This window comes from Onychomys torridus, chromosome 9 (genome assembly GCF_903995425.1).
Source record: "Onychomys torridus chromosome 9, mOncTor1.1, whole genome shotgun sequence".
Taxonomy (NCBI): domain Eukaryota; kingdom Metazoa; phylum Chordata; class Mammalia; order Rodentia; family Cricetidae; genus Onychomys; species Onychomys torridus.
The window spans coordinates 6673772-6698805 of NC_050451.1; the positions used below are offsets into that span (position 1 = coordinate 6673772).

At 50.1% G+C, this 25034-nt stretch overlaps 1 protein-coding gene across 8 annotated transcripts in view; it reads left to right on the top strand.

Annotated features, from left to right (window-relative positions):
• Positions 1–25034, top strand: part of Arhgap22 (Rho GTPase activating protein 22) — a 172266-nt gene that overhangs the window by 83476 nt on the left and 63756 nt on the right. For all 8 annotated transcript variants that reach the window (XM_036199831.1, XM_036199832.1, XM_036199836.1 and 5 more), the window contains one exon: positions 213–300. In XM_036199831.1, coding sequence (XP_036055724.1) covers positions 213–300 — 88 coding nt within the window. The remainder of the gene's footprint in view (positions 1–212; positions 301–25034) is intronic.

A 25034-nucleotide genomic window follows, 5' to 3' on the forward strand; every position in this document is an offset into this window, starting at 1 on the left:
GCCCTCCCACCCTGCAACTGCATGTGCAGATTGGGGGAGGGGTATCCTCTGTGCCTGGTCCTGTGCCCCCAGAAAGGAAGCACATACTCCTCCCTGGTACCCAGCCTGTCTTGCCAGGAGAAGGGCTGGACCCTGCCCTGGCACCACCCTTCACTCCAAGGAACCTTTCCCAGCCTTCTCGGGTTTCTTATTTGTGTTTGTCTCCATTTCAGGGATTTATTTCTCTACAAGGGACACAAGTGACCGAACTCCTTCCAGACCCTGAGGACCCAGGGAAACACCTGTTTGAGATCACCCCAGGTAGGCCCAGGGGGCTGTTGTGTGCTGAGGGGAGACTGGTGGCCCCCTGGGGTCATGAGTGTGCTCAGGCTCCCACAATCCTATCTCTTGCAGGAGGGCTGACACTGTCCCAAGAAGCTAAGGCAAAATTTGGGCCAAAGCTTGAAAGACTGGGGGAAGAAATAAGAAAATCCAATCTGTCGTTTGGATAATTAGTTCTTGGATAAGAGAAAATGACCCTTTGATACAGTTCCCCATGTTGTGGTGACTCCCCACTCAAGCCTAAAATTATCTTGTTTCTACTTCATAACTGTCATTTTGCTCCTGTTATGAATCATAATGTAAATATCTGATATGCAGGATGATATCTGATATGTGACTCCCAAAGAGGTTGTGACCCACAGGTTGAGAACTGCTGTCCTAGTGTGAAGATGCAAACACACACACAGAAATAAGACCACAGTCCATTGTGAACAGACTCAGAAGACCACCATAAGACTTACTGGGAACCCCAAGGCAGAATTTCAGTACAACAATGGGCCCCACAGACCCATTGTCCCGTTAGCAGTAACAGAACAGGTTTTTACAGCTCCAAGTTGGTCAGTGTGGTCCTCAGTGAGCTGCATATGTGTCTGTCTGGTGTCCTGCTGTCACAGCGGGGCCCACTTTGCCAGTGTTTTTATTTCCCTTGACCTCCACCTGAGACAGGATCTGGGCAATGTGTTCTAGAAGTGATCCCCTAAAGTGTGAGGAAGGACGCAGGGAAAGGACCACTAGGAGGTGCTAGTGAATGGACTGATGTAATGACACCCAGCTCTGTCTCACTGGGACCCTCTGAGGTGCTGCAGGATGGATCTTTCCCAGGTAATGGGTGGCTGGAGGCATTCCCACCAACTCCCACCAGCCAACCATTGAGAGATACACCCTTGCAGGTTAACTCTGGCATTTCTGGACTGTCTTATGTATGAGCCAAAATGTTTGTAGACAGAGGTCTTTGAGGACAGTTTCAGGTACGTGAGGAAAGAGACCACTAGCATGATTGGAAGAGTGGCTGCAGGGGTCGGGTGGGGACAGGTCACTTCTGGGAAGCATTGAGGTTTAAGATACTCCCTGGGAGGATCTGTGAGCCATGAAATTTACAGTCACAGAGAGGTGCAGTAGACACCCCCCAAACACCATGAGGAAATGACCTAGCTCTTGCTGTCTGCCAAGAGGCAACATGAACCCAGGCTAAGAAATCTGTGGGCCATTATCCTGGGAATTCTGGGGAAAATAGACAAAATGAAAATACAAATATATACTTCTCAGATGGGTGTTGTGGCACATGGTTTTTTTTGTTTTGTTTTGTTTTGTTTTTTTGAGACAGGGTTTATCTGTGTATCAGTGTAGTCCTGGCTGTCCTGGAACTCACTCTGTAAACCAGGCTGGCCTCAAACTCAGAGATCTGCCGGTGTCTGCTTCCTGAGTGCTGGGATTAAAGCATGTGCCACCACCGCCCAGCTTGGGCGCAGACATTTATGTGAACCATCATTGTTCTGTCTATCACAGTACTCGGGATGCCTCTCTAAGGCAGAGGGCGTCTTTCTCCCTGTTTTCTAAAAGTAGACCCTGGAGACTGGAAAGAACAGCAGCTTGTGCCGTGGCACACAGCCAGATAGTAGTAGAGCTGAAGCTTTGCCTCATTCTGTTTCCTGTTGAACTAAATTCCACAGACTGGGAGATTCATAAAGAGTAAAAATGGGCTGTCAAGATGGTTCGGTGGATAGAGGTGCTTGTGTGCAGCCCTGATGACTTGAGTTCCATCCTGAGAGTTCACCAGGTGACCAGAGAGAGCTGACTCTGAAGAGGTATCCTCTGACCTCCACACATATGCATACCATGGCATTTCCATGCCTGAGTTCACACACATGCACCCGAGTGCGTGTACACACACACACACACAAGCACACACGTGTGCACATACACATGCACACGCATGCATGCACACGCATGAGCGCATTCGAACATTTTTAACTAATAAAGATATGTTCAGATCCTGGTTATGGGGACCAGGTGTCAAAGCTCAAGGGGTCTTCTCACTCACAGGGAGTCTGCAGAATTCCAAAGGACGCAGGGCATCACCTGGCAAAAGTGGTACATACAAGATGCAGGACTAAACTAGCTCTTATGACAGAGCCATGGTGGGCCCTACCCCTTAACACCTCACAATGTGTGCTAAATTTCAACATGAGGTTTGGTAGTGACCCTGAAACTACAGCAGGCCACCTGGATCCCCAAGCCACACACTCAGGCTCCCTAGAGCACAGACGCTTGATCCTCTGACCTTTGGGTCTTTTATGCTTCAGCTGTGAGGTTTGGGGGCCTGGTCTCAGGAAGGAAAGCCCAAGGACCCCCTTTTCCCAGAACAGAAGCTATTGCCTGGCTGAACACCAGAATTGGATGGCTCTTAGAACTGCCCATATCTGTCTGCCCTTTGTCAGGCAGCTCCTCCTAAGATCTCAGGTAGAAGCAGCAGGTGCTGAGGCCACTCCGGAAAGGCAAAGTAGTAGACAAGGCCCCTCAGACTGCACACCCACGTGCAGAGAGAACGCAACACTAGTGCTGGTAGGGGCTCTGGGGTAGCTCACCTTCTCCCCACCCCCCTGGACCCCCCCCTCCCGTCTTTCCAGGGGCTCTGCAATCTTGGGACTTCCTACCAACCTGGTCCCAAAGGACTCAAGAAGTTCTGGCTACAGCTGGAAATGTTCCACTCCCTTTATAGCCCATGGAAATGTGGCAGCCTAGAGATGCTAGGTGAGCCTCCCTGAGGTCAAACAGCTGGCATAAGGGGAACCTGGACGCCCCCTAGGTCAGCCTGCCCCAGGCTGAGGTCTATGTGACCACAGTTGCCCACAGAGGCTCTGGCCAGGAGCCCCGCTGAAGCTGGAAAAGAAGATGGTAGTAAGTAATAAGGGTGGGGCGGGCGGCGGCGGTGGCGGCGGCGGCGGCGGCGGCGGCGGCGGCGGCGGCGGCGGCGCACACCTTTAATCCCAGCATTTGGGAGGCAGAGGCAGACAGATCTCTGTGAATTCGAGGCCAGCCTGGTCTACAAAGCGAGTTCCAGGAAGGGCGCAAAGCTACACAGAGAAACCCTGTTTCACCCCCCGCCCCCAAAAAAATTGTAAAAGGGGTTGGGGATTTAGCTCAGTAGTAGAGCGCTTGACTAGCAAGTGCAAGGCCCTGGGTTCGGTCCTCAGCTCTGGCAAAAAAGAACAAAAAAAGTAATAAGGGTGGGACCCAGAACGGCAAGAAGTACTGTAATAGCAGCTATGACAAAGCTGAGGCAGGAGGATTGCAATTTTGAGGCCAGCATGGACAAGGAAGGAAGGAGTGAGAAAAGAGAGGGTTGAGTGACCCCACTTTAAACCACAACAGCAAATGAAAGAAGCTCAGGGAACCGTCCACTCACAACTCAGTAGCCGCTGGTATGTCCAGGGCTCCTGGGGAGAGCAGAGCACAGCCTCTGCCCCAAAAGACTCAGAGGACATTGCCATCCTGAGCTCAAGACCAGGTAAATAGTTTGTTTACTTACTAGGTTGAGGTCAGTTGCCTGGGGTCAGAAACAGGAGCGTGGCTGGGAGGGTCCATGTTGGTGTCTCAGCATTGAAGTGGATGGGCCAAAGTCTGGGAAGGAGAGGGCTTGTCTGTACAGGTAGGGCTTCCCCACCGTTCTGAGGGTGCCTGAGTGATCTCGGGCATAAAGAGCTGAAAAGAACAGAAAGACACCTAAGAGTGAAGCCTAGGTCTAGTGCCCCTGGAATCAATGGCAGGGCAGGAGGAGAGAAAAAGGCTTCGTTGATGGCGTTCTGGCAGGCACACGGCCAGGAAGAATCCTGGGACAGTCCCTCATCCCCCAAGAAGAAGGGAAGCTTGGCAGCCCTTGGAAGTGGATCGTTCTTAGCGTGATCATAGGTTGCATCATCTACTAAAGTTTAATTCATAGCTCCTGTTGTGGCCTTCAACCCTACAGAAAGTGACAACTGTCTAACGAATATTAATGAGGGAAAACAATGCTGTCAGTGCCATCTAGTGGAGGAACCCGCCAAGGCTAAAATACTGCTGTGCGGCAGGCCCTCTCCAAGCAACCCTTTCATCTGGGCTTTACTCTGGTGACAAAGAGCCCGAGAATCACAGATCCAGCCACTGAGCAAAGCATAGGAGGACAGTGTCACTGGGGCCAGGGCTCCTCTTGTCTGGCTGTGGTCCATGGCCCCATGCCTACCTAGTCAGTATACAGAACATGCAGGTCACCGTTTACTAAATTCAAGAGAGCTGTCTCTTTATGTCTTGTTTGGATTGCGTGTTGTGTAGCTTCTGTGTGTTTGGTGGTGAGGGGGGTGGATATAGGGTATTCAACAATATGCACTTCTGACGGGCAGGCAGCTGGTCTCCATGCATCTTCCTGTCTTACGGTTTTGTCTGAGCATCAAAGTCGTCTCTGCTAGGCACCACTCCTGGGAGAGGCACTGGTCCAGTCCTAGACGTGGCAGTGTTATTTCTCCCAGCCACCTGACTGGAAGGAAGTCACATGGCCTCCCATCAGCTCAGGGGATTCTGTGAAGTGTAGTTCATCTGTGCTGGGACCCATGACGAGGATGGTTTTATGACAGCTGGTAGACCTGCCACGCTGCTTAAAGAGCTATTTATCTAAGATCACAGGGACAGACACATACTCATTCCCACAGCAACACAAGAGTGTGATAACAGGACAGTGAAATCCAAGGCTGACAACTGGATCCAAGATGAACTTTTTTTTTTTTTTTTGCCAGAGTTGAGGACCGAACCCAGGGCCTTGCGCTTGCTAGGCAAGCACTCTACCACTGAGCTAAATCTCCAACCCCCCAAGATGAATTTTCTACATGGTGGGAAAAAAGAACCAACTTCTGAAAGTTGCCCTTTGACCTCTGCTTGAATGCTGTGGAGTGTGCACATGTGCACGTGCACACACATCAATAGAAATGTTTTAAAACACAGAATATGATAAGGACAGTCCCCTCCCATACACCCATCTATCTTTTTATTCCAAAGTGCTAAGTGAGGGGATAATGGAATTTGAAGCAAGTATTGAAACCCACAGGGAGGTGGTCAAACTCATTGCCAGAGTGGAAACCATTCCCCTGTGGTGACTCTCAAACCTCAGCAGGGGAACTTCAGATTCTGGTGCCAGGCTGGCAGTGAGTAGAGGTTGGCCATAGTGTGGTAACTGAGAGACTTAGAATCTTCAAGAGAGGACCGAGGAAGGACTAACTGGAAGCGAGCATGAGGAGGCTGTGATAATGGGGTAATTAAAGCTGTGGCCCATGTTTTACTGACAGTAATTAATACAAACAGGAAGAGGAAGGCGGATCTGTCTAGTGATGCTGCCTTGTTCTGTGGTCACCCTGCCCTTTTCCTTTACCACGCTAGAAGCAGAACGCTTCCTCGGACCCCTTACCCCAGAGGGCACTGATACCCCAGCCATACCCTTCTCCCAGGGGAATCTCTTATGGAGAAGGAAAGAGAGAGTAGCCAGGCACCTATCTCCTGGCAGTGCCTCAGGAAGATGACATATGCCAAGATGTCAGACCATGCAATGCCACCAAGGAAGGCAGCTGACTGAGGGCAGGCACCAAGGTCCTGACCCAGACAGACGAGCTGCAGTCAAGCAGGTAAGGGGAGTGAAAGCCCTAGGGGACCACAGGTGAGAATATCAGATGACCACCAGGGTCCGAAAACTGTAGTCCTTTTCTGGGCTCTACCTGGGAGCTGTACCACAGGAAAGGGGAGCCTTCACCTCTTCCCAATACTGACCCAGGAGAGTAGGGCCCAGAAGCAGCATTAGCAGGGCTTCTTTGTGATTGATAAATGCGTGCTGTTGGGTTTCTGAAGTCGTGGAGCAGGACATGGGTGTCAGAGAGCTAAATACTTACTATGTACATTCTTATACGGAGGCCAAGCACTGCCATGCTGATCTCACCAGGCCTGGGTCTAACCTGGGCTAAGTGAGAGACCTTCACTCCAACAAGCCTCCTAATTTGCTAGAACCCCAGATCCAGAGGGTAGAGGAGCTATACCTTGAGCTAGTTCTAGGCCAGAGCCCTGTCTCTGATCCGCTCTCTGAGACCTGAAGGAGCCAGGTCCCTCCCGCCCAAAGGGGCTGCACTGGAGGGCTTTGTATCTTCTGCCTAGACTTTTCCCTCACTCCTACAGCATCCTGGTAAACCCCGCACTGCCCATCTCTGCAGACTTGATCCCAGGAGGACTTCTTGGCACTCTGGGTGTCTGGCCCTAAGCCCAGTTTAGGCTTCCCTCTAAACCCAAGGAAGGCCTAAGGAGTGAGAGGCCAGCTTTGACAGCCAGGAAAGCATGATAACTCCTTTTCTTCCCCTGTTCACATGATGCTTCCACAGGGAGGCAGGTGGGCTGATGGATGTAGACCAGAACCCTGGGCTTTCAGCCAAGTAACTAACTGGGCTCTCAGGTCTCCATTACTCAGCATGCTTCAAAAGGGTTCTCAGAGCGGGTACCAGAAGCCAGCTCCAGCTAACACCGGCCAAGAGAGAAGTGACGAGAAAATAACAGGACCTTACAGAATCACCCAGACATCGGGAGCTGTAAGGAAGGACCAGGCAGCAGGGCTGTTCAGGGGTCAGGAGCTGTGCTGGGGTCACGGAGGTGGGTGTCCTATTCTGGGAAGGTTGAGAGTTGCCTTCCAGCCTAGAGTTGACAGCTGCCTGTCCCGATGCAGCCTGCAGTCTGGAACAGACAGGAAGGCTGGAGTCCCTATCTCTAAGACCTGACCTTGAAGGGGAGGCAGCACAGGGATTACTCTGTAGGAGAGTGATACAGTGTGTCTGACATGCCAGGAACAGCCCAGATCCCTGCAGCAGGCCGAGCAGGGAGGTGGGAGCTGATAGGCTCCTATCTCCGCACCTGGTACCAGCCAGCCTGCATCTCAGCTTGACCCTGTGCAGTCCCACCGAGTTTGGCTGCAGAGCACAGAAGCTGGGTCGTTTCTAAAAATGAAATTAGAAACTCCCACCAGCAAGTGTGGAAGAATCAGCAAATTCTGGAGTGGCTGCTTACACTTCACTGCCTCTCAGTCTGTCTTCCTACTGTCTTGGGCTCAAGTCTTTCAGCTAAACGTGGGACCTGGTACAGGAGACTCCCACTGGTGTCCTTTGGGGAAATGTGCCTGAAGCGGGGGTGGGGGGGGTGGGGGGGGGGGGAAGCTGATTCCTTTGACCCAAATCGTGTTCTAGAACAGTGGTTCCCAACCTTCCTAATGCTGCGACCCTTTTATACACTTCCTCATGTTGGGGTCACCCCCAACCATAAAACTATTTTCGTTGCTACTTCATAACTACAATTTTGGTGCTGTTATAAATTGTGATGTAGGCCAGGTGGTGGTGGCACACACCTTTAACCCAGCACTCAGGAGGCAGAGGCAGGTGGATCTCTGTGAGTTTGAGACCAGCCTGGTTTACAAAATGAGTTCCAGGACAGTCAGGGCTACACAGAGAAACCCTGTCTTGAAAAAAAAATAAATAAATAAACACATAAATAAATAAGTACATATCATAATGTAAATATGTAGACGAATTTCTAAACAGTCTTATTAAATAAGAAACACAGAGCCAAATACAGAGGTGCAAGCCATAGAGATCAGGGCAATAGCCACCAACTAACCTTAGCTTTCCACATTGCTGTAGCTTCCCAAGAGAGCCTCTTCCTGTCTAACCTGCGCCTTTATTGCCTTCCTGTTCTGCCTTCTCATTGGCTCTAAGCCCAACTACATCACTTCCTCATCACTGTCTGTCTAGACAGACCTCCTGGTCTCTATGGTTGGTACTGGGATTAAAGGCGTGTGTCACCAGCTTGGCTGTGTCCTTGAACACACAGAGACTCTGCCTGCCATGTGATCGATTAAGGGCATGTGCTACCACCGCCTGACTTCTGTTTATGACTATGACCTGTGATCTCCAGGCAAACGTTATTTATTAATATACAAATGAAATATCACATTTCAGCACAAATAAAATACCACCACATAAATATCTGTGTTTTCCTGTGGTCTTAGGTAACCCCAGTGAAAGGGTTGCTTAACCCCAGGGGTCACGACCCATGGGTTGAGAAACACTTATCTAGACCAACACTCAACAGCAAGTTGGGGTTGGCACTAACTTGCTTGCTAGTGGCCATCACGGACAAAAGATGAAACTGAATGGTACTAGATAAAAGTATTTTAATAACATTTTATTCATTCTGCCAGATCCCATGCATTACCTTGGTAAAATGGTGGGGAAGGCCTCAGAGACTGGGGTTTGAACCCAGAGCCCAGGGCATGCTGGCTTGTCCTCTATCACACCTCTAGACCCCATTGAAATATTTTAACTTTCTTTCTAATGTGCTTTTCCACTTTGGGCACTTTTCAATTTAGACACTAACATTTCTGTTTTTCTTTCCTTTTTATAAATTTTCGTTCTTCAAGTTTCCTGTACTGTTATAATTCATTTTAATGGTTTTCATTCTCTATTCTCCTCTCCCCCCAGCCCCCTCTTCTCCCTCTGAAGCCCTTCTTTTTGCACACAAGTCCCCTCCTCCCTTCTTATCTGCTTTCTGCATGTAACCCACTGAGTTTAATTAGGGTTGCTTGTGTGAGCATGGGTCGGGGCTGGTGGGGGAGGGGAGCTGTTGGCTGAAGCATGGACGACTTACCAGAGGCTACACCACTCATGAAAGTGACACCCCTCCCCCAGCAAGCACTAACTGAATAGACCCCTGGGGAGGGGTTGGGACCCCAGTGATGATGAAATGTTGTCAGGCCCAGTCTTGTGCGGGAGACCATAGCTGCAGTGTGTTCATGAATGAGTCGTGTCATATCAGAAGATGCACATCTTCCCATGCTCTGACTCTTCCGTTCTTTCTTTCTGCTCTTCCCTCTTGTTCTCTGAGCCTTGGGGGGGAGGGAGATAGATGGCTTCTCTAGGACTAAGCACTCTATCATCAATTTAAACACTAATTTTCATTGGAAGTACTTGCTCCGGATCTAGATTGCATAAATATGTGGCTCAAGAAGTACACACATGCCTAAGTTACTCTAAACATACTTAAAGATTTGTTTTAATATTTATTAATTTCATATACAATGTTCTGCCTGCATGTGTCCCTGCAGGCCAGAAGAGGGCGCCAGATCTCATTATAGATGGTTGTGAGCCACTGTGTGATTGCTGGGAATTGAACTCAGGACCTCTGGGGAAAAAAGCGGTCAGTGCTCTTAACTGCTGAGCCATCTCTCCAGCCCCTACTTAAAGATTTTTAATAACTGAACTGGATGTCAGATTTATTTTTACAGAAATGTAAACAAAGTAATTTAAATAATTTGGTTGCTTCCTTGGACTAGCCACACTAAGGTACTGGCATCTACAGGTTTACAGAAGCCTTGCTGGGCAGCTTGGGCCTGAGGAAGAGGAACTCAGGGTGCTTCCTGGTAGAGACTAGACAGTCAACAAGACCCTCATAATGAGGAGGTCAGAAGTGCAAGAACAATATGTGCTGAGGGCTGGGCGTTGGAGTCAGACAGACCTGGTCACATCTTAGCTCTCGAGTCACTAACTGATCCCTAACTGGGAGAACTTGGACCGTAACTTCAGCTCTGTTCAGCTCTGGTTCTCCTGAGAGCATGGCTCAGCATGAGCTGAAGAGATGATCCCCAAGGGTCTCAGCTCCCACCAACTCCCACTGGAGTGCGTGGAAGACCTTTGCTAGAGCCTGCTTTTACAGGGGAGGGTGTGTGGGAGCTCAGCTCCCACATTTTCCCCGGGGTACTCTTGAGGAGTGAGGCATAAGAGATGTTAGAAAGATAGAGGGAGAGAAACAGAAACACAGGATAGCTCGGGAGGGCCTGGATCATTATCCACCAGCCCTTTCTGTCGCTTCTAAAAGGCTTTTTATAGGACTGCCAAGGGGAGAAGCAAAAGATCTCCCTCTGCACACCCAAGTGCAGACCCTTCCACACATGTGGTAACCACACATGAGGTCAAGCAATTCTCTAATGCAGCCCCGCTGGGTTGCCCAGATATCACTAGGTAACCTTGGTGGGCCTCCACAAGGGTGCCACCCTCATCTGTTAAAACTGAGAACCATGAGAAAAAGACCAGTTCCACAATTTTTGAGCCAAATTTGAAGCAAGTTTTAATTAAATACTGGCAAGGATGATGGACTCTGGCCAGGTCCATTCCGGGGTTCCCAGAAAAAGGCAACTCGTCACATTTTGCAGAAGCTTAAAAAGGCAAACCCATAAGGCCACTGTATTTCCCAACAGGTTCAATCAGGGGCAAGTATATATCTTGAAGTACTTCCTGACTGTGTGCCTCCCATTTACATCCAATCAAACACATCTGGGGCAGTTGGGTCAAACAAATTTGTTTAGGGGAGTGGCTTGTTATCTTACATAAATAAAAGCCTCCAGCATATCCAGAAGTATCTGTCCTCAGGCAAGGGGCTTACAGGTTAGAGGCAGTTTTGTTACATGCATCTCTCAGGCACAATAATTAAAACTTAAAACATAACTTTTCTCTCACACATCCTTGCACATGGAGGCCATGGTCTCTATCAGATGATTAAACAGCAGTGAGTTCCCAGAAAGCACCTTCAGTGAAAGAATGAAATCCTGTCATCATGGCAACAGGGGTAAGACTGGAGACCTTCATTTGAAGTGAGACAAAGTCTCCTCACTTGTGGGAGCTAAAGAGATGATCTCAAAGAAAAGGCCAATAAAACACTGGTTAGCAGAGGCTGGGAGGGGCCGGAGAAGGGAGTTAGAGGATAAAGTGCAATTCAATAGAAGGAATAGTTTCTGATGTTCATAGCACGGGAGGGGAACTATGGTTGACAATGATTAGTTAAAATTTACAAAATAGCTAGTGGACAGGTTTTGAGTTTCCCCAACCCAAAGAAGTGACAGTTATCTGAAATGATGGTCTACAGTTTCCCGGATCTGAACATCACATGCTGTGTTACACGGCCACACAGGACCTCACAAGCATGCACAGTTCCTATGTACCCTGGCACCGCAGTGAGTAGACGGCACACTTGTGCTCTGTAGATGTGGAAACTGAGGCACAAAGTGGTCACTATTTCAAAGTCCCATGACCAGCAGAGAGTCAGGCTCCAGCCCAGGTGAGACCCCCTCCAGGGTACTATTCAGCAGAAGGCAAACAGATACCCTGGCTCGTGATGGACACCACAACCTTGAGATAACAAGACGTGTGGACAAACTCCTCAGCGGTGACAGTGTGCCAAACCTGGAGGGTGGTATATGAAGGAAGTGTGGTCTATGTCAGCACAAAACAAAGATGTATATAAATATATATACCCCTTCCATTTAATAAAGGATTGCTGCTATGCACGTTCTACTTTAGGATTTGGTGAGTCAGATAAAACCAAGCTCACGATGGTCATCTCAGATCACATGATATATTGGTGACCTATTGTCAATCATTCAGTTTCCACAAAAGTCAAATAGCAAGCCAAGAGTGTCTCTCCAAGGGAGACTAGTTGTCTGCAGATGGTGGTGGAGCCTTGCTCCAAAATCCCGAAGGTCTCTTCTGTGGCTCACCTCCATGGCCTGCCAAAGGCTCCACACAGCATCCCTATCTGCCACTGGCACCTCAAGTAAAACACAGCCTGCTGGATCATGTGGTCCAAGTGGTAGAACAGCCTGCACAGCAGTCTGGACCTGTTGAAAGACCTTCTCCTGTCCCAGGCTCCACACAAAGCCAGAGTAATATATCCAAGTGAGGAAAGCGCCATCTCTAGAATCCAAATTAGCCCAGTAAACATTGTGCTTCTTTCTTGGTGGTGTGTAGCTGAAGTTTTCCTGGTCCCGCCCAGCTCCTGCAGCCCTGTGGCTGCTTGGACCCAAGTTAACACATAAAGGCTTATATTAATTAAAACTGCTCAGCCATTAGTAAAGGCTAACAATTGACTAACTCTTACACTTAAATTAGCCCATAGTTCTTATTTACATTTAGCCACATGGCTTGGTACCTTTTCTCAGTTCTGCCTTCACATCTTGCTTCCTCTGTGTCTGGCTGGTGACTCCTGACTCAGCCTTCCTCTTCCCAGCATTCTCTTCTCTGCCTGTCCCACCTATACTTCCTGTCTGGCTACTGGCCAATCAGCACTTTATTTATTAACCAATCAGAGCAACATATTCACAGCATACAGAGCGATATCCACAGCATTGGTGGGAGGGGCCAGGTTCAATAACTGATTCTTCACCTTAGAAGGAATATCTCTGCATGCCCCACACCACTGGACTCCTAAAGATTTCCCTGAAGAAGAAGGCCCTTGAATTTTGGTTGGATTTATTTTCTATCCTCTGATGAGGTATCTCATGGTGAGACAGAGGAAGTATGCCATTTCTAGCCTATGTTGGAGTACATGTATGCATGTGTGTGGCATGTGTGGTGGTTGGCATTAGATGTCTTCCTTATTTGCTCGCCACCATATTTTTTGACACTGTACCAGAATCTCTGATAGATTGGCTGGCCAGCAAGCCCCAAATCCTCATCTCAGCCTCCCTAGTACTGGTGTTACAACTGTGCCTAGCTTTTATGTGGGTTCTGAGGATCAAACTCAGGTCCTAGCCTTGCACAGTAAGTACTTGATTGAGCAAGCCATCTTCCTGGGCCGCCTTCTTTTTCTTAAAAAGTACCATCCTGTGGTCCCACTCTCACAGCTCCATCTAGTCCTAACGATCTCCCCAAGCTCTGCCTCCAGACACACACACATAAAGTTGGGGGCTCCATTTCCAGCAGATGAAACTTTGGACAACACGTTCAAATGACAGCCCCTCATGGCCCCTGTGGAGGAAGGATAGAGCATGCTGGGAAAACGGGCCTTTCACAAAGTTCCTGTGGCCAAACTAGAGCTTGTGGGGTCAGAGGAGGCAGATCTGCAGTCAGCCAGTGGACAAGGAGATGGGGTTGTCGTGGTGTCTTCCCCGTGTCCTGTGTGGGCCCCCACCCCCATCCCCCACCCCCCAGCATCTGCAAACAGGGAACAGTCAGGAGCACCAGCAGGGCCTCTGGTTTGAGAGTTCCCGTGTCTGGTGCAGAGTCATTCTCCACAGTAATTATAGCAGGAAGAATGTGGGAGAAGCAAGGAGCAGACCCCCAGATGTATCTATCCATGAAGCAGAGAGGGTCTGCACTGCAGGAATGTGGAGAGCAGGGGGGACCTTTCTTCCTTGAGCCCAGAGAAGCTGATCTTTGTCCTGTGAAGGGCCTCTTAAGTGGTCCTCTTGGATATGCAAATGAAAGACCAGTCAACAGCCAGTGTCCTCGGATTCCTGTATAGAGGGCCTTTTGTGACTGGTGGGTTACTTTTTTATTTTTGAGTGATTGACGATGATTGGGGGACTTCTTTTACAGGCAGAAAAAGGGGTGATAAGCTAGGAGAGTTGTGGAGGAGGAGAAAAAAATCTAAGAACTGATTTACATAGAATTTTCTTCTGGAAGCAATGAAACACACCAACACAGTATTTGTATGGTGTTTTGATAAGAAATAAACGTTACCTGTACCCCAAGACATGGGATACATTGTCAAGGGGCTGGCAAAACAGTTCTGTTGCTTAGGTTCAACGTCCTCCAAACTGTGTGTGTGTGTGTGTGTGTGTGTGTCCATGTGTGTATGTCCATATGAAATTAAACTGAAGGCCTAGCATATGCTAGGCAAGAACTCTACCACCGAGCAAACTTCACTCCCAATTTCTTTTTTTTTTTTTTAAATTCTGGAGAACTGATCTCATGCCTCCCAGCAGGGCCACAGTCTGGAGTCTAAAGAATGCTTCTTGGGCTTGGTACTCAGGAGGGTTATGGGATGGATAGGCTGTGAAAAGTGAACCCTTGAGTGCTGAGTGAATCCATCTGATGCTGATTAACTGGGGGTGGGGGACAGTGAAAATAGTGTGGGAGAGGGACCCTGAGCACTGAGAGGCCTCACCCTCTCAGGGAGGTCGGGCTGGAGAGTTCTGGAAACTCTGTCCCTCTGAGGAAGCTGGTGTTCTGTTGTCCGAATCAGCCTGTCTCCACATCACTATCAGGACCAAGGCTGGCTTGGGGAAGACCTTACTTCCTGCCACCCAGGTCCAACACTAACGTCTTCCAAAGTGAGTAGAACGTTAAGGTATTCCCAGAAAGCAGGGCACACACTTGAGAATCACTAATTCCACAGAAACCCCCCCACCCCCAGGGGACAGAGCCTTTACCCGGAGGGGCATCTGTCCTCCGCTCACACAGCAGGGGGCAGCTTCGCCAGGCCGCCTGCTGGGCATCAGACAAATTGGCTAAGACTCATGCTCTGGAACATTGACTCGGGTTTTTTCCGCTTCCACCACGAGGTGGCAGCAGAGAGCAGAGTGCACCGAGGGCCATCTTCCCCAACTCTGCCCTCCCTCCTTAGCTATGGCCGCTGTTCTGCTAACAAAGCAAAGGGTATTCCTGGCTGCACATGTGTTGGCCTCTTTAGTCGGCCCTCAGGACCTTCTTTCCCATTCATCCTCCAGGTAAAGGGATAACTGGATTTCAGTTTAGGCATCAGCTTTGGTCAGGGCAAATTGGTTTCCAACCATGAGCTTGGGCATCAGGGGGCCCACTTCCCTTTGGACCCGGGCTCACCTGAACTACATCATCACTGACAGCACTGGTCCCTAAAATCTCCTGGGGGGGCCTCCCTGAGCAAAGGTAGAGGCCCAGAAAAGGAAGGTCCCAGAAGGAGCCTGAATTCTGAGGGACTGTGGAACAGAACTCTTCCTCCTGTCCTGTAGTGACTCATAAGAGATGACGACCTGAGCAAGAAATAGTCTTTATGGGATGAAGCCAATGAGGTTGGGGGGCAGGGTGCTTGGCACAGCAGTGCATACCAGCCACCTTGAAAATGTGTCCAGTGCCCTGCCCTGTTGATGGCATGGTGTAAACTGCCCTCAGTGTTTCCCCATCAGTGTGACCTATGATAAGTAGGCACCAACCACGGGGCTGGCACACAACAGAGACTCGTGTGGTTACCAAGACCCTTTCTGTAATGTCAGCTGCAAGGCACACTAGTGACACCCCACTTTGCAATACTGGGACCCTGGTAAGTGGGCCTGAGCCTAGGCAGAACTAATTTACAGTGACAGATCTCATCTTTGGAGTCTGTCCTGGGAGGGCCGCTGGAGCCTGGAAAGGTACACACGTCCTGCCAACTGCAGAATAGTCTTCCCTCTCAATGCGGACACATGCTGCTAGGGTGGCCTCAGTCAACAGGAGGCTGGGTTGAGGATCACAGGTACGAAAGGTGACTGGGGACACTCAGGCACTTGACCACTTTGTGCCTGATTTCCCCACTTGTAAATCAGGATCATAATAGGGTCCTTGTGGAGAATAATGAGTTCACATATGCAGAAATCCCAGAACAGTGGCTTGGCTGGTGGACAGGAGGTGCTCATTTTGTGTTCCCTTGATGACTGAAGCACACAGGACACGATGTGACCACTGCCCAGACCACCTCCCACCACCTAGTACACTGAAAGGCCGGATGCAGCCAGACCCACAGAGAAATGCTGAATATCGGGAGCAGAGAGGCTAAACCCATCCTGGGCTGGAAGCGAACACCCTCACAGCAGGCGCAGTGATGGTGGCTGCAGCGGCCTGCCTTTTCCCAGACTGCATTCGTCCTGGGAGTAGGGAAGGAAGGAAGGAAAGAGAAAGACAGGAACATGAGGTGGGGGCAGAAGTGGGTGAGGGTGAGTCTTAGAAAAGGACATCGAACTTTGTGACGTCCTTGCCTTGTCAGTCTGGCCAACTGCAGTGGCTTCAGGCCACAGGAACAGAAAAAAAAATGTAGCCCAGGAATTCCTCTGCGACGGTTCCCCTTGTCTTTCTCGGTGGGGATTTGGAGCTGCAGACATTCCTTCCATAACCAGCGCCTGCCCGTTGCAGCTGAAGAGCCCTTGGTCGGGGCTGGTGAACCGAGCTGGCGCAGCTACTCCAGCACCCTGCCCCCACGTCCCTTCTCCCAGAGCGGGCACTACAGATGTGCCAAGAATGATCCTCCGCTGGCCGAGCTCACAGCCTGTTCTCAGGGTCAGCTCTACTCCGACATGCCTGCCTCTCTCCAGAGCCGACCCACCTAGACTGTTTCCACAGCTGCTTCTCTCCGGATGGCCGCCAGCAATCTTGGAGATGGGATTTTTTTTTCCAAGCCAAGTACTTCCCGGTTTAAGAGGAAACGATTTCCCAAATCTGCAGTTCTTTTAAAGCACTGGGAAGCACTAGTCTGCAGGCCAGACCTAGCTTGCCACCTGTCTTTGTGCAGTTTTATTGGAACATGGGCATACCCTCTCATGGATACCTTGTCCGTGGCTGACTTCATGCTACACTGGTAGACTGTACTACCTGCTGTCTGTTCCTTACAGAAAGCCCACTGACTCCTTTGACCTAGTATGTTTGGGTACTAAGTTACTGTCAGCTAGGATGAGATGCTGTGATGTGGGCTGGAATATAGCTCAGTGCTAGAGCATGTGCCTAGCAAGTGAACCCTTCTGGGTTCAGAAGGAAGGGAGAGAGAAGAAGTAAGAGGGAAGGGAAGAAACTTTTCTGGGTTGTTATTGCTCAGTAGTATGTCCACACATAACCATAATTTGCTCATTTTAAAAGCTAGGATTTTGAAAATTTTTACCATAAAGAACCGATAAGATTTGGGGGATATGTTTAACTTGAGTTGGGTGTGCATGACTGGAATCCTAGTGTTTGGAGGTGCTGAGGCAGGAGAATCTTCAACTAGAAGCCATTCTAGGCTACATAAAAAATTTAAGACAAGCTTGAGCTACATTGTGAGACCCTGTCTCAAAAGTTAGCTTAATGTGAGAAAAAAAAAAAAGTTTAGTTTGATTTAAACCTTACATAGTGTATACATTGGGGTTTATGTTTTTGTGTATTAGTTATAGAATTTTCTGTTGTTTCTCTGGGACAAGATCTCTTGTATCCTTATCCCAGGCTGGCCTTGAACTTGTTTTGCTGAGGATGACCTTGAACTTCTGATTCTCCTGCCTCCACCCCCAAGTGCTGAGATTTCAGGTGTGGGAAACTGTACACAATCTTAAAAATTATTGTTTTCTTTGTTGCGTAAAATACCCCGTTTACTGCAGTCTAGGGATATTTCAAACGGTAGTGTTTCCACAGGTCTTCCTGTTCCTCAGTCCTTCGGTGGGCTTGGCTGTGACGGCAGAAATAGTGTTGTAGATCCCGACCCTGCCAACCACTCTTTTCACGCAGGAAGCACAGTGCCAGAAGCCCACAGCCCACCTCTTTATCTTGGTCTTGCTACACTTGATATGCTGGCTGATTTCCATTTCATCACCATTTTCCAGAGAGAAAGGGGGAGGGGGGCACCATAGGTCCCGTATTTCCCACAATTCCCTTTTTCTAGACGCTCTGATCTGTGTCGTTGTGACTGAGGCCCTCGCCAGAAGAGAAAAATAACTAGTTTAAAGGGAGACCAACAGTGCACTACATAGTCACCGTGTTCCTTCAAGGGCTTGGCAGCCACTTCTACTGAAAATATTCATAACAAAAAAGCGAAAACACAGCAAGATAATAAGGGTCTTCAGGCTCGCCAAGGGCAAACTTTTAGTATCCCTGTAGCTTCTAAAGGCTGGAAGAGGAAACATCCAAATTAAATCTTATGAAGAGGAAGAGTCCTGATAGACCCACAGCTTTTTTCTTTTTCTTTTTCTTTTTTTTTTTTTTTTAGCATAAATCTGAATGAGTCTTGCTTCAGACAGTAAGGGTGACCCCCCTTCCCCAGAGTCATGCTTAGGTGAAAACAAGGTTGAACCTGAACAGTGGGTTGGGTGAATGATAATTGTATGCTGTTGACAGGGGTGCTCTGGGGAGATAGGTTCCGGTCAATACCTTCAACCTAGCACCCAGCCAGCCTGGCCAGCTTCAGAATATATGACTATGTGTGCATATGCACGCAGTGTGTACGTGTACCGTGTGTACCACTGAGGTGAAGTCACACTCCTACCGCAGATGGAATACCAGGGGGAGGGGAGGAGGTGGGGCCAGGGTGGCCTTGGCCATGAGGCAAGAGGAAGTGGGGTGGTAGCTTGTGGGTTCAGATCTCGAGCCCACCTTACCTGGCCGATTGTTTGTGTCCTCACCTGTGCAGCCAGTGTGATGAAGGGTCACCATTCCAGGGCTGCAGGCAAAGCTAATCAGCATAGTCTTGCTATCAGGTGTCAGTGCCTTGGAGGTGTGATTTATAATAAGCTGTCTGAGGGGTCGCCTTCAGGCCCATCTTCTAGAAACTACCAAGGCTGACAGGACACAGGCGTGACTCAAAAGCAAAGAGTTTATGTGGCCCGCCTGTCAGACTGACTCCAGCTCTCCTAGGGAATCACTGTGTCTAAAGGCTCACCAGAGACTGCATGCCATAGCCCCAGAGCACCAAATTCAACACTCCCCTCTCCCTGCAGAGTGTGGCTCATAAAGTCCTTCAGAACTCCAAACGGGCTCGCTCCCAATGTGAACCCAGCCTCTGAATAGCTATCTGATCCTGTACAAATGATTTCCCCTTTCTGGTCCCCTTTCCCTGCTCTTTAAAGCAGAAACAATGATGAACAAAAGCCTAACATTGTTCTGAATTCCATGAACATAAGCACCTATGACTTCATGCTGGCACATGGTCAGGGTAAGGCAGTGGCTCAGTCTTGAATATGGTGTTTATAGCCTTGTTTCCACTAGGTGCTACTGTGTGACAAATTGAGCCAGCACGGTGGTGTCTCAGGTGTGGCCTCCCTGTTCTGCAGTGTGAGCATGCGTCACAGGACAGCACTTCCTGCTCTCTCCAGGATCACTGGAGGCTACACATCCAGGTGGCCTCACTCTCAGGCATGTGGGTTGTTCTGACTCACTTCTCCATGTGGCCTGTCCAAAGCTAGGCTGGGATCCTTGCATTGTGATGGTTTCAGCACAATTCTACACCTCACAGGGGATGGCTTCCCAGAACTGGCCACCAGGACCACTCTGCTTTAAGCAGGGCGTGGCCTGATTTATGTCTCGAACCAGGGGCTGGAGACTGAAAACCCGGCAGCTGCAGCACTGTAGAAACAGCTGTGCATGCTCACTGCAGCAGTCAGGGTTCTTCCGGAAAGAAGAACATGGCAGCGAGCGGGGCTCTGGGCAGATAGGGCAACTCCTGCTCACAGGACACAGCCTTCCTCTCCTGTCATCCTGCCTTTTCCCGGAGTCCACAGTCCTAGCGGAGATGCCTGTGCCCTGTGGTGTGTACAGGGGCTCACCCCACCCTCACCCCCACCTGGAGTGGAACAGCTTGGGTTGAACTGGAACATTACAGACTTGAATGGTCCCAATGCTTGCTCATTTCCAGAGAGTTTGGGATCATGATCAATTTGGGACACAGAGCTACGTTCAGGAAACTATATTTTTTTAACCAAATTCCATGCTCGGTATGTGATTTTTTTTTTCTTCAGTTGTAGCCTAAGACCCTGGGCCAAACTTGGGAAATTCCATCCATCCATCCATCCATCCATCCATCCATCCATCCATCCATCTCTTGTAACTAACCATTGACCAATTCACATCTATCTATTCATTTCCATTCACATCCACATAGCCATTCATCCACCTGTTAATCTATCTGTCCATCCATCCATCCTTCCATCCATCCATCCATCCATCCATCCATCCATCCATCCGTTCACCTATCCACATATATCCATTCAACCTTCTACTTAACTATTTGTCCATTCAACCATCTACTCACTTATCTACTCATCTCTCCATCTAGTCACCTCTCCATTAATCCACCTATCTACAAGTCCATCTGCTTATCTATCAATTAATCTACCCATCTACCCACCCACCTATCCATACATCCCTGTGCCTATCCATCCATTCATCTCCCTCCACCAACCTGTCCACACATCCATCCATCCACTCACTTGTCTAGTCACTCCTTTCTGAATTTGCTGGCTATAGGCAAGTCTCCTCACCTGCCCAAACTTTGTGGGGGTTTTTTTCTTCTGTACATTGACTGTTATAGCAGGTTCCTAGTGGGGTTGTTCTGTGGCTAACAGATAATAACATCTGTGAATTGCATGGCACATGGTGGGAAGTATGTAGTGAATGCTATTTTCCTTTCCCGTTGAGGAAGACTCACAACAGGAAAATTATAAAAACCACAATATATACCCAGGAATTAGGGGTGTGAACCCAAAGGCAGAAATGACAGAATCTGCTGCCTTCCATTTGTCTGCTCAACTGCCTAGAAGCTAGTATTTAAAAACACTTCGAAAAGTCCAGTATCCCAAAATATATTTGAACGGTTCAATGGGGACGTTGACCCTCAGTAATAGGCTCATTTGAAAGATGCGACTTTGCCACTTCCTCTTAGGATAAACAAGCAACCTACAATGGCCACTACGATGTTTTCTTTTAAATCTTGCTTCCCAAATGTACGACTTGGCCATTGGACAACCCCCCCCCCTCCACCCCCGCCGCCGCCGCACGGATGCTCTCCCTGAATGCAGGGAGCTCCAGCCTGGAATTCCTAGGGCCTCATTAAGCCGTCTGTGACGAAGTGATCTTGCCTGGTGCTAACACTGTTTAAAGTGACTTGGCAGCAACCAGAAGTCAGGGCTGGCTGGCTTTTTTTCTGTTACTCTCTTTGTAAGCTTGCCTCCATGTCCTGAGTGAAAACATTCTTTCTGTATCTGCTGCTGGACACCCTGTCTCTCCCAAAGCCCCACCCCTGACTTTCTAGGGAGTCATAGGGAGAGGGGCCAGGAGATCTGCCTGCGGTTGTTAATCTCCCTTTTGAGTGAAGAACTTGGGAAAACCTTTTCCTGGCTTGCCTGAGTCAGTAATCCTCCCCTGCCCCTTACCTCTTCTGCTCACAGTGGGCAGCTGTGCTTTCCCAGCCTACTCTACCACACAGCCTTCCCAGACCTCCTCTGTGCTGGGAGATGAAAGGAGAGGTCCCGGTCTAGCCTAAGGCCACAGCCCGGCATCCGAGCCAGGCAGGGGCAGATGCTGGGATTGGAAAGGAAACTACTGAGAACTCTCGGCAGGGTGGGGGGATGGGGAAGGCGGGGTGGGGGATGGGCTTTTGAGCTCTGGGTTCCATCCCCAGCACCATGCAAAAGAAAGCAATGGAGCCCGACCTGTGCCAACAAATACACGAGAGAATATGATTTCCCTCTCTTGAGTGTTTCACAGAACGTGAATATTCCTTCCTGGTAGGAAACAAGGCCACTGTAAGAAAACTCTTGACATCCATCCACTTTGCCCTCTTTTTTACCTTCTCCCCCCAAAGGAAGCATTCCTGGTTTTCTTCTTCCCAAGTGCCTCCCTCGTACAGAGCCTGAGATTGTTTCACAGGACAGCTATCAAGTTCCTACATCCCAGCAGATCCATCCTAACTACCACACTCCATTTCATCACCATGTTTTAGAAACTTCTTTTACTGAGAAACATTTTGCTGGCTCCAGTGTTCAGCAGTTGCCAGCAAGGCTGCAATGAATAGTCCCTATATAGTTTTCCTAGCCACGTGGACAAGAATTCTTGTGGAGCGTATGCTGGGGAATGGAGTTGCTGGATCCCGTGGTTTTTTGAGACAGGGTTTCTCTGTGTAGTCCTGCAGCTCGCTCTGTAGACCAGGCTAGCCTGGAACTCACAGATATTCGCCTGCCTCTGTCTCCCAAAAGCTGGGATTAAAGGTTTGAGCTACCTGGCAGGTATTGGTGTTCTTAAGAGAGGGAAAATTTACATTTATTCTCTCTCCGCCCCCGAATGTGGATGTCAGAGGGCAACTTTTGTGAATTGGTTCTCTGCAATGTGAATCCCTGAGATTGAAGGCAGGTCTTCGGGCTTGGTGGGCGAGCACCATTACCAGCCAAGCCATCTCAGCAGCCCACCACTCTTAATTTTAATAAACGAGACCCATGCCACCTTCTAGTTAGTGATTACCTTCCCCCCAATCCCCGTGGTAAAAATACCTTTCTGCCCAAATCCTTGATGCTGATGGGCCACAGCAGCTAACCCACTTAGCAATGTCCTGACTGTGTGATGCGTCACTTCTATTGATATTTAATCCTTATGATGACCCAATGAAGCAGTTTCCGTGATTCCCTCCCTATACAGGTGAGTGGGTGGTGTGGGGGCTAGCAATTGAGCCAAGTGATCTGTCAGACAGCGAAACACTCCCAGAGGGATAAGCGGTCTACCTAACCACGGGGTTTCTAGATAGCTCAGCCAGATTTGAGGGGGGTCTGTGCAAACTTTTCCCGGCTACGGCCCCAAAGTTCAGGTGAACTGAGAAAAAGAGAGACAAGTGGCTTTGGACCACGCCCCCTTGCCAGTCTTGCGGAAAGTTGAGGTGACTGTTAAAAGGATGCTGGAGGAGGAGGAGGAGGAGCCGCCCTTGTCCGGGAGGACACATTTTCTTCCTCTTGTGCGGCTCTGGCTTCGGAGGTCGCGCGGCCCTGGGTGGGCTCGGAGGCAGACGAGGGAGAGTGCGTTGATTGGTGCAGTGCCCCCTGGCGGTCGCTGGGTGCGCGCTGCTCTGTGCCCAGGGAGAGTAACGGGCCGTGGGGAGGGCGCCGCCCGGGCAGCGCATAAAAGCGGCGCGCGGCGTGATCTGCGCGTTCGTGAGGACCCGGGAGGGAGCCGAGGTCTCGTGCGCTCCCCACGCCCTGCCTGCTAGTGCACGCCCGCTCCCGGGGTGCCGGCCGGGGCGGGGAGCGGAGGCGAGCGGCGGGGAAGCGGTGGTGCCATGGGGCTGTGCTGCTGCAAGGACTGGAGAGGACACCTGCGAGCGCCCAAAGGTAACTCCGGGAGCGCACGTGCGCCGCGCTGCAGCCGCGGGCATAACCCCTGCCGGGGTCCCCGGTGTCTGTGGGCGCCCGCACCTGCCCAGCTTTGCCGCGCTTTCCAGACTCTTAACTCCAGTCGGGGCCTCCCATGACTCCGGGACACTCGGAGGGAGGCAGGGGTACGCGCGGAGTAACGCAGCGTGGGGATCCGGGTGGTCGGTGGGCTGGGGGGGCAGGCCCGGCAAGTCCACTGCTGTGTCAGGCCGGGGGCCGGGGGGACCGAGGAGCACGGCAGTAGCCGGCGGGTCCCCGACACCGCCAGCCAGGCCAGCGCCCGCGACGCCTCTGCGGCTTAACCGCCGGGAAGGGGGCTGGGCCATTCATTCTCACCCGCCACTGTCACAGACTTGGACTAAGTGGGCCTGACTCAAGAGTTTTCCAAAGTCGCAGCGGAACCTGCGAGCAGAGCTGCTTCTGGAATGCAGCCGGCTTGGAGAGGGCCCAAAGCTGAACGCTTGGGACAGCGGCGGCGGCGGCTGCCCGAGGTCCGGCCTCCCTAGGCAGTGGCCGTGGCCGTCTGACTTAACCCTTGCCTCGCCAAAAGGAGCCTTTCTGGACACGGGGTACAGCTCTCTGCTTCACTTCCCCAACTTGCCTACCCTAATACTCATCCGTCCTGCCTATTGAAATCGTCCAAGGACCTGAGAGCTGAGTGTTTCGGGAGTGCCCCTAAGTGACTAAAGTGACCCTCCGAGCTCAGGAAGTAAGGCTTTAAGTCGTTCTCAGGACATGCAAAAAAGTCCTGTTGGTCTGCAAAGCGTATTCTAGACCCAGAGAAAGAAAAATCATGGACCTGTCAAACAGCGTGAAGGACCCTTGCTCAGGTGATCCTTATTCCACAGAAGTCCAGGTTTCCTCCAGGAAGGGTTTGAGGTGGCCCACAGCATGACTAAAGAGACCTGACTACTGGAGTTAAGACGGGACCAGGTATCCAGACCGGCAGCCCGAACCAAATTGATACCATCCTGGACTGGACTGTGTTACGGCTGTTCCACCGCAACTGTCTTCTTAGCTTTTGATTTTTAAAAGAGAAATGAAAGAATGTTGCTTGTGGGGCTTCATGCTTGGGGGCCCGGGCAGAGAGCCAATTCAGCCAAGGCAACAATGGGATTCCAGGGGAGGGGCTTGTAGCTGCTTTCTGCGGGCAGGTCAGAGTCCAAAGGCAAGGACTTTTGTGGGGGCGGGGCCTAGGTAGGTCGCTTTGGTCTTTTCTGAGCCCTCCTCTGTAAACAAGGCTTGTGTGAATCTGTCTGGGGACAAGGGTAGATCTGCAAAGACTTGCTTAGGGCTAGCACATATGTGTTCAGTAAGCACTCTAGAAGGAACCCCAGGGCATCTCCTGCTGCTAGACTTATCTAGAGCTGAAGATGCTCCCTCACACTTGGCTATGCCCATCCAAATGAGGGGCAGCCTGGCCTGGCAATGTTCTCCTGCTTGCCTCCAACAGGAGACAGGCAGCAGCTGGAAGCAGGAACCCAGTGTGGAATGCCTTCATAAAGGTTCTGCAGCCCATGGAAATAAGCAAGGCTGGATAAGTTTAGGGTAGGAGGGAAGCACGGTGATGCCAGAGTGGGCAGCAGCCAGTCCCCAGCAGGAGGAGGAAACCCATGCAGCTAGAGTCCAAGGCTCAAGAAAGGCAGATCGTTATTTGGCCTCTTAATGTAAAAATATCCAAATGTTTTTACATGCTCTTGTTACATGTAACACACTTGAATGTATGTGGCCAGGACTGGGTGGGCAGATTGGCTCATTATTTGCAATGAATTCTGCAATCAATCAAAGAAGTGGATTG